The 15,890-nt window shown below is 35.1% G+C and overlaps 1 protein-coding gene across 1 annotated transcript in view; it reads right to left on the reverse strand.

Moving 5' to 3' along the window:
* The window catches only part of Impbeta11 (importin beta11), a 277,003-nt gene that overhangs the window by 95,703 nt on the left and 165,410 nt on the right, over nt 1-15,890 (reverse strand). Inside the window, exon 16 of the mRNA XM_090391468.1 lies at nt 8,036-8,101. Coding sequence (XP_090247594.1) covers nt 8,036-8,101 — 66 coding nt within the window. The remainder of the gene's footprint in view (nt 1-8,035; nt 8,102-15,890) is intronic.

Here is a 15,890-nt window from a genome sequence, read left to right on the forward strand (position 1 = left end):
TGTCACATCAGTTTATCCTGGAACAAACATATTACTCACATAGCCTCCTTAGGCCTCTAAAAAGTTTGGTGTTCTTTCCATTCTAAACATTACTTCTTTTCCTCTCAACTCCTAACACCCTATAAGTCTCAGATCCATCCAACTTTGGAGTACTGTTCCCACATTTGGGCTGAAGCACCCAAGACCTCTTGAAGAATTCTTGATGATATTCAGAAGAGGGCAATCCATTTAACAGACAACCTTTCCCTCACAGACTCCCTTCGGTCACTTTATCATAGGCGCTCTACTTCAGCACTGTGCCTTTTCTATAGTACTTTCATGGGCATTGCTCCTCTGAATTGGCTGCTACCATTCCTCTGTTTTTCCCACTGAACACAATCTCCTACTCTTTAAGAAACATATCTACATTTCCTCCTTAATCACTTGCTCACACATGGCACTGTGGTATTATAAGTCTTGTGACCTATCATGTGTGGGGGTCAACATAAAAAAGACACAATTGGATTTCTTTTCAGAATATGAACTAATCATTGCTAACATGTTTCAATATAAACATAAGTACAATTCACAGATAGACTAAGAAATTATGAAGGTCTTATTGACTGAATTCAATTGACTGAATCAATAATGTAATGTACACTTCCAATTTCAGATCTCATATATATGAGAAAATTTTAAAATGAAATCAACCAGCTTTCAAGGTGAACTGGACTCAAATATTCATATACTATTCATGCTTGCATATGCAAAATACAATATAATTTTGTATTTTGTTTGCAAGGATAAAAAATTAAAACCTTATGGACTCAAATAAAAGCAGAGAAGACCTGGGAAAGGAGTAATCATGTGACAAGTAAATCACCACATGTCCTGAAAGAATACAGAGAAAAATGTAAGAAATGCAGGAAAGAGTACTGTAAAAGGAATCAGATGTAGACAGATTGCAAAAATATCAATGTAATGTATCCAAAAAAAAAAAAGCTGAAGATGAATGGATGAGAAAGGAGAGTTTTCTAAATGCTCTCAAGATTTCTGATTTATTAGTAATGCATTGGTAATTAGTAATACACTTGGGTATTTCAGTTGGGAAAAACAAAATCTACAAGCAAATAGAGAGATAGAGGGTACAGCAACAGGGGCCTCTCTCTTCCTTACTTTTGGCAAAGTATTACTACTACAACTATGAATATTTAGAAAACTCTGTTCTCTTTCAGCCATACTCAACTTTCTAGTACACTATAGTGATATTTTTGATATCTGACCATATTCAGAAAATGCTCTGCCCTTTCCTGGAACAAAAAAAAAAAAAAAATCTCCATTCCTATATCAAGTTTACAATGAATGAAAAAAATCTTAGATATTCTGCTTTTCCATTCTCCTTTAGGTGCTATCCCAGTTAGGTATAATCCTAAACCTACCTTCACTGGAAGATATATAAAGGTATCCCCTACTCAACACAGTTTCGATTAACGCGAGATTTGATTAATGCAGCGAAATTAATTGCAACAATCCATTTATATATATGGCAAGAGTTTTAATTAACGTGCCTTCAAATTTACCAAAATTCCACCAAATACGACATCGTTGCTACAAACCATGGACATGGGCGTCATTGCAACTTTCAAAGCCTATTTTTTTAAAAAGACATTCTCAAAGGCAGTAGAAACAACAGGAGGAAATGCGATTAGGCTCCAAGAATTTTGAAAAAAATTTAAGATTAAACATGCAATTGAAAACATTCATGATTCGTGGGAGCAAATGTCTTCTAGCTGCATGAGAGCTGTTTGGAAAAACCTTTTGCAGAATGCGCTAATGACTTAGGTGGTTTTCAAAATCCTGTGAACAACATGGTTGAAGAAATCGTTGCAATTGGTGAAGACCTTGGTTTTGATGGTATTGATGCAGATGATGTTAAAGAATTATTGGATTCAAATTCAAAAGATTTCAGTATCTTCTTGAAACTGAACAACAATGCTGGCCTGGTTGGCCGAGTGGATAGCGTATCCACTCTCCATCCAAAAGGCTGCAGGTTCGAATCCTGTCGTGGGCATCGATGTTTGTGATTGTCTGTGAAAATAGTGGTGGTGGTCAGCGGTAGATGGCGTTGGTGTAGACGATAAAGGCAGTTGCGGGTAGTGGAGTGGTGGAGACGAGAGTTGTAGAGTAGGTGCCCTCTCTCGATGAGTCTTTAGGCTCCCTGGAGGTGTTACGTAATAATAATAATAATATGAAGACAACAAACAAATGGAATGTGAAGATGAGGTTCCAAAGGAGATAACAATCAAAAAACTGGATGGAATATTTCACAGTTTTAGAATCGCTTAAGCAGCAAGTAATGGATATGGATCCAGATGTAATCGAGGAATGCTTGTTTGCCGAGTCTAGAGAAACTAGCAAAACCTCATTTTGCTCGTTATCGTAGAATTTATGCTGATAGGAAAAAAACTAAAACTGATCAAACGACTCTTGATAACTTTTTTTTGATAAAATATTGCAGTAACTAATGTAGGCACAAGCATTTATTAAACATTTACGTTGCATTCGTCCCATATAAAACTAATTATTAATATAGTAATCGATCATGGACGAATTGTAATTTTTAGCTTTGATTATTATATTTGATTAACGCGATTTTGATATATGCGGTAACAGCGAGGGATTAATTAATCGCGTTAATCAAGGGATACCTGTACACCATAATTCAATGCATCATACAGTGTAAAAAACATGAACAATCCTTGTAAGTAGAGTTTGCCTCATCTGTTATTTCTCCTTCAAACTACAGCATTAACTGAACACTATTATAATGGTGTTCCCATTCACAAGATCCAACTCATTATAGACATTTATAATACGTCATCATTATCATCAAATTCCTGATAGTATATAAGAAGGGTACAAGATACTACTACATGAAGAGTTTACATTACTAATTTCCTATCAAAAACTTCTCTAAATTAGTCTGTCCAACCTGCAACATTGCCAGGTCTCATATTCCTGTCTTCTGAGACACTTCTAACTGAATCAATCCACCAGATCTGGAATCAAACATCTGTTTTGGTAACCTTTCCTCTCTTTTATTTAAGTGACATTGCCACCTGAAATTTGCTCTATGCACAAAATACTAACAATGTTTATTCCTAATATCTTCATTTCTAATATGATTCTGAAATTGATGCCATCTGTTCTCCTCTAATTTTTCTCAGGACTCTCATATCTGTTGTCTCTAGTGTTTGATTAACTGTTTTATTTCTAACCCAGCTCTCAGATTCATAAGTTAAAATTAGTGGGACACTGTCTTGTACACAGCTAGTTCAGCAAATAGTTTGTTTCTGCAGATGATCTTATATAATCTTAAATAAATCTAGTACAAATCTACAGGGTAGATCTGTACTAGATTTCAGGTATTAGATCTCTTTCAGGTGCTCATGAAGTGCTCTTTTTAATGCCATCACTCATATTTTGGACAAATGGGTCATTCTACTGAAGAGAAACTTCCAGAACTCCAATACAATATCTGTGACCCAGAAATCTAATAAAACTGGCCTTGCTCAGCATGGAGTTAACACTGATCATAGAATCCTTTTATTTCAAGACATGGATCATCATCATCCACAAAAGGGCATTTAGATATTCAAAGAAAGCTTCAAGGCCTTAATATATTGCCTTAACTTTAATTAAAACAATTGTATATTCTTACTGAGAGTTTTGAAAATTTTGATTCTCAGGCAAAATCACATTATTATTATTATCTTTTTAAATATTTAAAATTTTCTGAATGACTGTTTTAGCAACATTACATATCAGTTGTCTTGACAAGTCGGATGACATCTGTAGCATACAGTGTGCGTGTGTGTGCCATGAGGTGAAATCCACTGTTCTATTTGAAAGGACCTTATTTTATTATTACGTAACATCTCCAGGGAGTCCAAAGACTCATTGAGGACACCTACTCTACATCTCCACCACTCAATCCACAAACTACAACGAACCACAACTATGCCAACGCCATCTACCGCCTGTCGCCACCACTAGCATTTCCACGGACAATCACAACATCCATGCCCATGGCAGGATTCGAACCTGCAGCCTTTTGGCTGGAGAGCGGATACGCTAGCTGCTCAGCCAACCAGGCCAGCAATTTCACTGGGGATGATTCCACGCCAAAATATCAGTGTTTTAATACAGTCATTATTACTATTATTATATATAATCTTGTGTTTTCATTATTATTATTTATTTATTTCATTATTTTCATTTATTATTGTGTATTGCATTACTCTTGCTTGAGAAGAAGATAAGAATTATGGAAAAGAAACTTGGGAAGAATAGGTGGGGTTGAGGCCATATAGAGATTATTAGGATCAGATTTTCACTTTAAGAGAATTGATAAATAATGTGAATATATGAAGCATTTAGAGTTTGTATAAACCTGAAAAAGACATATGACACTTTGCCAAGAAAAAAACTTCAAAATGCTACAATTACATGCCATAAATGGAACATCATGGAAAGCAATACATAGTCTGTATTTTTAAGTTTTAAGTCAACAGTTAGAATTGAAGATGCAGGAAGATGTAAGACAAGGATTTAAACTATCTACTCTCTTATTCATCATCTATATGGTTCGCATTTATGAAGTTGCACTAAATGTGATGTCAAAATCAAAGATAGCAAATTTAGCTCTTTGCTTTGTGTAGAAGATGCTGTACTCCTAAACAAATCCATTACAAGCCTAGAATTCACTGAACAGCTGCTGCAATATAATTTGGAATGAAAATCAGCAATAAAAAAAGGTCTAAACTATGAAAATAGGCAAAACTCTGGAAACATCAGTTACAATCTCAATGGCAAGCCTATAGAACAAGTAAAACATTTCAGTTATTTAGGCAGAATTTAGTGAAGATGACAATTAAATTGGAAATAGATAAACAATGGCATAAACAAATTCTCTAATATAGAAGGCAGTTGAAAAAATATATGTGGAATAAGAGATAAATCAGCCAAAACACTAAACTAGTGGTATATAAGATAATCTTCAAATCAAATTTAAATGGTGGATATGAGAGATGGATTAGAAACAAAAATTTACTCAAAAGACTAGAAACCACAGATGAGTTCTAAGAAAAATTGAAGAGTGAAAAGACATTAGCTCTATCCGCACATTCAAGAATGTGCGGATAGAGCTAATTTAAAGTGGTTTAGTCATTTAAACAGAACAGGAGAGAAAAGTTAAGTAATCAGGTAGGTGTGTTGCATTCCAGAATATAGTGGGAGAGACAGACAGAGAGAAAGATGCTGAGGAAGACCAATATCTAGGTGGATTGATGCAGTTAACAGTAAAGATTTATTTATTTAGTGTATGGATAGAAATTAATGAGTAGAGTTATATATAGATTGACAGTTCAGTTAATCGATTGCACTATTTGAATAAGTGCTAGTTCCTGAGGACTCCAGAGAAGGAGTATGTGGGTCAATCATCAGTGATATGATGAATAGTCTCAGCACACAAGGGTGACTGAAATTGCCCACAGATGTAGTAAGAGGTCATAGCAGCCTTGTCCAGACCTAAAATTGTTTAGTTGGCTCCAGAGGTATTGAGGCAGTTTGAATTCTCGAGGTTACAGTTGGATCTGTGATCAGGTACTTGTTTGCAGTTTGAAATTCATTCCAGTCTTCTCCACCAGTCCTTGGGACCATCATCTAGTATTTACACAAGCCAGATGAGAGATCTGGAACCTCAATGATCAAAATAATTTGCTATCATTGGAGTCCCAACAAATAACAGACTAATTTGGAGAAAAATTGTTGATAGGAAGTTAGTAAAAACATAAACTTAATCATATATTATTATCATATCCAGAACACCTTTTGAAGATATATCAGGAAATTGATAATGATGATTCATGATAACAAATAGTACCTGTTTCAAAACTAATTTGAGCATTAGATAATGAGATAACAAACAGAGAGTGATAGGGTATACAGGTAGGTGAACTGTAGATGTTTATGATATTAAGAAATTACAGCAATGAATAAAGCAATGGGATATCAGCCTGTACATTACAAGAAACTCAGAACAAAATGCAATCCTCTAACCAAGCTGTTTAAGTCTCAGCATTAGCAGGATAAGAGCCTCCATAGCTCAGTCAGTATAGACAAAGTCCTTTGGTCAGAAAGACCTGGGTTCAATTCCCATCAGTGACACGAGGAAACTTTATCTAGTCTCTTTCGATGAAAGTTGAGTTAGCGTCTCATACAGAGGTAGGGAGTTTTTTCCACCTGGAAACTTGGGTTTTTCATCCCCCAGAATAGGCAAACTGGCCCCATGAACACACACACACACGGATTACAGCAAGGAGTGACGAACCAGCCACATTACAATTTGTCATGAACCATTCATTAGGGGACTCTACCAGTCCTAAAGGGATGGATGAGACTTATCAAAATTATCAGGATCCTAAGGGAGCAGAAAGGGGGGCCAGGTAGTCTTCTTGGACAGACATGGACATGGGGATAAGGTATGTCCATGGAGAAAAAAAAAGTGGTAAACAGCACAAATGATCTTTAGTGTGTTAACACATAATAAAGGCGGCACAAACACAGAAGTAACAAATTATAATTATAATTTGTTACTTATTTGTTAAAAAGCCAGAGAGAAATGTGGTGAGGTTGTCTGCAAGGATAGAAAAATCGGAACTCAAGGTGGACACAGGAAGTTAAAGAGGCAGTGAAGGAAAAGAAGAAATCATATCAAAAGTTTCTGGCAAATAAGTCAGCTTGTGCTCTTAGAGAATACATAAAACTAGCTAAACAAAAGTCATAGGAAGACTTTGGTAAGAACATAGAAATTAAATATCAAGAAGGTGGCAAGATATTATGGAGGTTGTTGAAGAAGCTCAGAAATGGATGAAAGAGTGCAGTAAAAGGAATTAGAGACGACAAAGGTGACAGAAGATATCCTTGAAGTATGGAGTAATTACTTTGAAAAATTGCTAAATGAAACAAGCAGTGATAGCACAGTGGTAAAAAAAAACACTCAACAGGCATACAATCAGGAAGAATACATATCCATACTTGAAGTAGAAAAAGCCATCAAAGGCTTGAAACGTGGATGCAGCAGGAGTAGATGATATTCGACTAGAAATGCTGAAGTATGGTCGTATGAAAGTCTTACAGTGCCTGTACTGCATAGTTCAGAAAGCCTGGACAGAGGGACGAATTCCCGATGATTGGAGTAGAGCTCTAATAGTGCCCATATATAAAAAGGGAAATAAAACTGAATGTGAGAATTACAGAGGTATTTCCCTACTGAGTGTTCCTGGCAAGATCTATGGAAGTATACTTGAGAAACGTTTGAGAAGAATTGTGGAAGAAAAGCTTGGTGAAGCTTTTCTTCCACAATTCAGGCCAAATAGAGGCTGTCAGGATCAGATCTTCACTTTACAACAAATAGTCCAGAAAGCATGGGAATATAACAAAGATCTGTATTTAAGTTTTGTCGATCTGTAAAAGGCACATGATAAGGTGCCAAGAGAGAAGCTATTGAATACGCTACAGTTATATGGTGTCAATGGGGCATTATATCAAGCAATACTTAGTCTGTATTTGAGTTGTAAGTCGGCAGTTAGAATTATAATTATTTAGAAATCTCTCATGTGTTTTGGTTTTCTTAATCTCAGTAACTTCAATTACATTAATATGGTATTTCTGTAATTCCACTGATGCTATGTACACTAATAGTATCTGTGTTCAATTCTTGGATGGAAGATGTTCCAATCACATGGAAAAAACATTTTATATTTCATATTTAATATAATAAAACTCCAAAACAGTAACATTATTTCACAATTAGTTCAACTCTTCCAAAATAAATGCATTTAAAATAAGAATTTTATTTTTTTTTTAAATTAAGCATTTTGCATACTTGTAAAACAAGTATGCAAAATGGAAGAGGAGAAGATGAAAATAAGTTTTATTTTTTATGTGATTTTGATAAGTTTTACATATATAAAATATAAAGTATTATACTTACTTTTGTATCACATTCATTGACTTGTTTTAAGAGATTAAACAGAAGATCAACACTTGACTCTATATACTACAAGAAAAAATGTATAAATTATAGAAGATAAATTATAGATCATCCAAAATAAACAGCAGCTATTAAAATAAATTAATGAAATAATTATATCTGATAGTGAGATGTGTATTATGGACACAGCATTAATGTTATTGAGACATGTCCCTTTTTATTTTTTTCTCCCCTCTCACTGAAGAAGTTTTTTGAATTCAGCTTATTACAAACTAGCACAAGATAACTAAGCAATGATGTAGTGGCCATGTGTGATGTTTGCAAACAGCAAGCATTTTACAAATGTTGGTTTGTCTGCTTTATATGTTGAAAACTGGAGGATTATCTTAACAGAAAATTCATTACTAAAGGTACTGCAGCTTGAGTTGATATAGGGCAATTTCTTCCCCCCAAATGCATATAGGGCAATTTTTGCCCTATATGCATTTGGGGAGAAGGATTTTTCATCATCAAATCAGGACCTGGTTAAACAGTTTTGAAAATATTGTGCCTTCATTAAAAAAAAAAAAAAAAAAATGTGATATGGACATTTTGCAATAAGTTCAGAGATAAAGACAGATGCTGCATTGCAAGGATTGAAAAAATAGAAGTTTTTTCTTTTACTGATTTTATTTTCATTTACTCACAGATTATATTCATTCAATATATTCATAGCAGTGCTTCATAGGATAAAAACAAAACAAAAAGAACAAAATAACAAATTAAGTTGCTAATATTTCAGTGGCTTTCTAATCAGCATCTTCAGAGCATAAATCACAACTGTTTTCAAATGCAAATCACTCAACTAGGTACCTTTGGAAACACTTCAAACTGTAACCAAAAAGGAACTAATGCTCAATCATGATACCCTCTGAGAGCTAGATAAAAGAAGATTAATTTAATGAAGTCAGGAAAAATGTAGAGTGACTATCTCCCAGATCTTTAGCAATCTATCTCAAATAGGCTGCCTTCCTATTTGAAAAAATTTGATGTTGGGCCACTAATACCATCTCTGATTGTTTGAAATTTAAACAAAAATTTCATTCTGCTAAAGCTAAATGCATTTATACATGGGCAAATTTAGTATTAATATGGGAACAGATTGGCAGCACTCACATGGGACTTTCCAAAATCAATGTGGCTATCAATATTATAAGAACAACTTGAAATCTTAAACCTGGAACAGTGGTCTATCCTCTATAACATCTCCAAGTCTGCAGCAATTAAAGAATTTGAAAAAAGTCAAACTCATATGAAAAAATTCAAAGTCCTCCTATAGTAGAAATCACTTTAGCCACAACTATGACAAGATCACATGGAGTGAATTTATCATCACAGAGACTTACAGAAGAATTGCTCAATGTCCTCAAGTCGAGGTCACAATTTCGTCACCACTTTTATACCTGTTCTAGAAATCATGATCATCATTGAAGTGACATCTATGATCAACTTCTCACAGTGGCTAACAATATTCTTTTGGATATAGGTAAAATCCAAATCCCCCTAAATTCCACATAAGAAACAGCAGCCATAAAAAACTTATATAACAACAAAAATATTGTTCTAACCAGTCTGACAAATCTGCTTTGGCTATAATAATTTTTTTTTTAACCTCTCAAAAATAGACTGGGGAGTTTGAATCCTAGCATGGGCATGAATGTTTGTAATTGTCTTTAGGTGGGAAGATGAAATTCATTGCTCAGTGTGAAACACCACTGCCCCACTTATTGGAAGCTTTTAGTGGTTTGAAAAAGTTCCATGTTTAGTCTCTAGAACAGGGGTTTCAGATAATGTATATAAAGAAAATAATAAAAATAGAAATATATAAAATTAATAAAAAAAGAAAATCTTTAATTAAAGATTTTAATTTCATTTATTTTTTTTTAATTAAAGAAAATCTTAACCCACCCACAGTATTAATGTACTATAGGTGAGTCACATAAAATAAAAAAAATAATGAAACTGTAATAATGGATCAAACAGAGTATAACAGAAACCCACTATTTTTCAAAAGAAAAGCATGTATAAATTATTTTAAAAATAGTTACATTCTGGTCCAAAGAAATTACTAAAAAGTAAAAATCATACTATATTATACCATCCCAGATATATGGTTGACAAAAAAATTCACAAAAACAATATCTATTCCCCCTCCTTTTGTCTTACAGAATAGACAACCTCACATACCTCATATAGTATTAATATACAAATAATATTGTATATTATTTGTATATTAATACTAATTATATATTATTAGTATTATCACCAGACTAAGGACGGAACTTAAAGGCATGAAAATTCAGCCAGACGGTAGTAGGAGCTATGAAGCATGCAAGAACTGTCCAGGAGTTGAACTAACACCTGCCCATATCTATTCTTGTCCAGCAACTGCTCTACAGAAAACTGACAATAACCCTAGAGAAAAGCTCTACTCTATCAAAGTTCAACAGTCATATCTAAAAGCTCTTCAATGGACTCGACAACAACAACAGCATTAGTATTATTATTGTTTTTTCCGCACCATCAAATTCCTCAAATGTATCTTTGGGGCAGGGGTGTACAGGATATTAAGACTGCTACATGAAAGGGTTACATTATAACTAACTTCCTGTCGACAATTATCCTCCAAATTACTCTATCTCTCAGGACTCCACAATATTGTCAGATCTTATATTTCGGCCTTCTAACGTAATTTTTACTGTATCGATCCACCTAAATCTTAGTCTTCGTGTAAATATATACGTACTATGGGTTTACAAAAAAACACCATTCGTGGATTTGAAATCCAGACAATATTTTATGAGGCTCACATTAAAAAACATCTATATCAGAGCATTAATCAGGCTTTAAGAAGCCAAGTTATGCCACTGAGGCAAACATGAATGAGATAATGGGAAAGAGATATATTATAAAATAATAAGTGATTTTATTATAAATTTTAAATAAATTATTCTTTGGTATTGTTTATACCATGAAGCAGTACTATGAAGAATCACCACAGAGGCAGGGATTGAGGTGTAGCACCCTCTCAAAAAATATGCCAAACACTCTGTGGTATTAGGCATCACTAGAAAGTAGACGAGTCTCACAGCCTAGTGTAATATCACCACTTTGCTTATTGGAAGCTTACAAAGCATACACTGTTATCCATAATCATCACAAACAACAAAAATATTGTTCTAACCACTCAGGCAACTCTGATTTATAACAATTTTTTTTTCACTCTCAAAAATAGGCTGTTGGTTTGAATCCTCTTGTCTAATTGTCTTTAGGTGGGAGATGAAATTCATTGAGGTTTCAAGGTTGGTAACCATACCCTCAGAGAAAATGCCAAAGCTCTGTAGTACTAGGCATCCCTAGTGGTAAAGTCCCGAGTCTCACTGGCTGGTGTAATACAACCACTTTGCTTACTGAAAGTGTAAAGTGGCCATATTTGGATTCCAGAGCAAAGTCCTGGTTAATGTTTTCCTTGATATTGCCACAATTTGCAGAGAATGAAATTCTCATGTGTATGAAGAGTAAAGAATCCATTACTATGCCTTCCATATCTATCCCAATTTCAAACAGATTTAAAACAATCACTATGGAAAGTCAAGTAAAGAGAAAAATTACATATAGATAATGCCAAGTCTCGCAAAGCCTTCAGCTTCACTTCACAAATCTAGGTGGTCTAGTTAAAACTGAGAGTAATATTACAAATATACCTTCTCAACAGCTAAAAAAAAAAAAAAAAAAAAAAAATTAATAAATAAATAAATAGGTTTTCTCTTTTAATTCAAGAGTTTACCTCTGAACTAATTTACCTCTGATCTACTCTTTACATTCCTTTTTTATCCTTGACAGTTTCAAGTTCTAATTTTTCTCTTCTAATATTTTTCATTTTTACAAGTTTTATAGTACATTTACTAATAATATCGCATCATTCTTTACGAAATTTATTCTCATCTTTTAATAGTATCTATCCTATTTTTTTTTAAACTTTTAACTCCTTTATTCCTATCTCAGTTTTAAATTTTAAAAATCAATGCAGATCATCTCACTATTTTACCCATCATTAATATACTTATTCATCACCATCTGCAATCTCCATTTCAAAGACTGTAACTCCTGGAAGTACAACAAAGGTAGGAATATTTAAAATATATATTGATCTTTAATTGACCATGATTTATAAACATCTAATACCAACAAGTTTCGCCGACGGGGCTGTCCGGCTTCTTCAGGGCTTATAACGGTAAGAGAAAAAATTCGAAGTGGCTAGTACAGAGAAAATGGAGAAAAACTATTGTATAAATGAAACATTAAAACAGAATGCGTAACATTACATGCATGGAGTGTGTTGTGTTCACTGTTATGAGAGCACGTTCTGAAGTTTTGAGCGAAATTATATTCTGGCAAACTGAGTGATCTTATTAAGGTTTTCCATATGCTAGCTATTATCATTCCCTGGTTTCTGTTAAGATTTTCTCCAGAACAGAGGACTACAATGGCTTCTTTGAAATTTCTACAATGGAAATCTTCTTCTAGGTAAGGCATGGAGCTGCTATCCCAATCAATGGTATGGAGGTCAGGTGTTAATAATAATATTCCCACCATTGTTTAGATTATATTTGGTCATTCAAACATATAATTAAAATGAAATATATATTGATCTTTAATTGACCATGATTTATAAACTTAAGCCTTTATCTATGCTTTATAGATTACTCCAAGGCCTTTGACTGCATGAGGTGGGATATCATGCAAGAATCAGGAATACCAAACCATATAACCCTCATAAAGAACTTATATCAAGGAAATCAAGCAACAGTAAGAATTGAAAACTCACTGTCCCCTGCATTCCAATTTGAAAAAGGATCAAGACAAGGATGCATACTCTCACCATTACTATTCAACCTTTACAGCGAAACTACAATGAAAAGATCTCTAGAAAAGTGGAATGGAGGTATTAAATTAGGTGGCCAAACAATCACTAACCTATGATATGCAGATGACACAGTGATAATAGCAACAAGTGACCAGGAATTAAAATCCATCCTAAAGATATAGAAGGAATTGAAATTGTTGGCCATTTCAACTACCTTGGAGTGATAATAACAAAAAAAAAGATGGATGGATGGTAAGAGAAAAAAAATTCAAACTTCGGATTTCGAGAAGCCTCGAAATCCGAAAAAAAGAACATATAGGAGATGTTAATAACAACAGAACAGACAACTCAGGTCTAGCCCATCATTTAGTGATTACTAACCATACCATTAATTGGGATAGCAGCTCCATGCCTTACCTAGAAGATTTCCGTTGTAGAAATTTCAAAGAAGCTGTTGTAGTCTGTTCTGGAGAAAATCTTAACAGAAACCAGGGAATGATAATAGTTGACATATGGAAAACCTTAATAAAATCATTCAAGTCTGCCAGAATTTAATTTCGCTCAAAATTACAGAAAGTGCTCTCATAACAGTGACTAACACAACATGCTCCATGCATGTGATGTTATGCATTCTGTTTTAATGTTTAATTTATACAATAGTGTTACTCCATTTTCTCTGTACTAGCCACTTTGAGTTTTTGGACAGCCCTGTTGGCAAAACTTGTTGGTATTAGATGTTTATAAATCATGGTCAATTAAAGATCAATATATATTTCATTTTAATTTTATGTTTGAATGACCAAATATATATTCTAAACAATGTTAGCAATATTATTATTAACACCTGACCTCCATGGAGTCAGAGACTCATCGTGGGAGGTACACATTATTGCACACATGCTCATCCAATGGTGCTGCTTTAAACTGATTCAATGTGTCTACATTCACAACACAATCAGGCAATGCATCCACTCTCCATGCAAAGAACCTTCTCCTCAGTCTTCTGCTCACATCCTCCTTATACAGTTTCCAGCAATGGCCTCTTGTTCTACCCCTCCTCCTTTCCCATTGTATGAAAAATCTCTTCCATGTCAGCTTGATGATAACCCCTGACTAGCTTATATGTCTCAATCATACCCCCCACCCTTTCTCCTATTCACGAGGCTCTGCAACTTACATTCTCTCAATCTGTCCTCGTACTCCACATTCCAAAGACCACTCACTACCTTCGTGAATCTTCTCTGGACCCTTTCCAGAGACTCATCGTGGGAGGTACACATTATTGCACACATGCTCATCCAATGGTGCTGCTTTAAACTGATTCAATGTGTCTACATTCACAACACAATCAGGCAATGCATCCACTCTCCATGCAAAGAACCTTCTCCTCAGTCTTCTGCTCACATCCTCCTTATACAGTTTCCAGCAATGGCCTCTTGTTCTACCCCTCCTCCTTTCCCATTGTATGAAAAATCTCTTCCATGTCAGCTTGATGATAACCCCTGACTAGCTTATATGTCTCAATCATACCCCCCACCCTTTCTCCTATTCACGAGGCTCTGCAACTTACATTCTCTCAATCTGTCCTCGTACTCCACATTCCAAAGACCACTCACTACCTTCGTGAATCTTCTCTGGACCCTTTCCAGAGACTCATCGTGGGAGGTACACATTATTGCACACATGCTCATACAATGGTGCTGCTTTAAACTGATTCAATGTGTCTACATTCACAACACAATCAGGCAATGCATCCACTCTCCATGCAAAGAACCTTCTCCTCAGTCTTCTGCTCACATCCTCCTTATACAGTTTCCAGCAATGGCCTCTTGTTCTACCCCTCCTCCTTTCCCATTGTATGAAAAATCTCTTCCATGTCAGCTTGATGATAACCCCTGACTAGCTTATATGTCTCAATCATACCCCCCACCCTTTCTCCTATTCACGAGGCTCTGCAACTTACATTCTCTCAATCTGTCCTCGTACTCCACATTCCAAAGACCACTCACTACCTTCGTGAATCTTCTCTGGACCCTTTCCAACATATCCTCGTCACCATGAAAACCCGGCGACTAAATCTGTGCATAATAATCCATATGGGGCCTGATCAAGGTCTCATACAATGGCATCATAACCTCTCTATTTCTGTATATCAGGGTCCTCCACATCATTGCCATTATCCAATATGACGTCTTCACAACTTGTGCAATCTGGCCCCTGAATTTCAGATCCTTGTCCGCCATCACTTCTAGATCTTGTCTCCACTACTTCCTTTAAAGTTTTTCCACCAAGTGTATACTTCACATCCCATTGTTGCTTATCAAATCTCAAAATGTTACATTTTGCAACACTGAACTGACATTTCCACTTACCTGCCCATTTCACACAATCTATTGCTTCCCCAGTTTTGCATCATTTGCAAACAGCAGCATATCACTAGTTAAACCCATCCCAATATTATTAACATACAAATTAAACAACAATGGTCCCAAAACTGACCTCTGCAGCACACCACTAGTGACCTTTCTCTTTCGGGATGCTGCACCTCATATACAATTTTCTGATACCTATCTGACAGCCAGTCACTGATCCAACTCAGAAGTCTGTTATCTAATCCCATCTGTTTCAATTCATTTACCAGCTTGTTGTGTGGGAGTCTATGAAGAGTTTCTGCAAAAACCAAGTACACCACTGTATATGCATCTTCCCTGTCCAAGGTATTTGTTACCTTGTTATAGTACATAAGTTAGTGAAACATGATTTCTCTTTAACAAATCCATGCTGATAACCACAGAAAAATTGCTGTTATCACCCCATCTCTGTATCCTTCTTATCACCAATCTCTCCAGTACCTGTACCACAAATCCAGATTGGTCTATAATTTGAAGCTACAGCATTATCACCACCTCTATCCAGTGGAACAATTACCCTCCTTCCACTCCCTTTGAA

Source organism: Typopeltis vanoorti, chromosome 4, assembly GCF_054136105.1.
Source record: "Typopeltis vanoorti isolate ZY-2024b chromosome 4, IOZ_Tvanoo_1.0, whole genome shotgun sequence".
Classification (NCBI taxonomy): domain Eukaryota; kingdom Metazoa; phylum Arthropoda; class Arachnida; order Uropygi; family Thelyphonidae; genus Typopeltis; species Typopeltis vanoorti.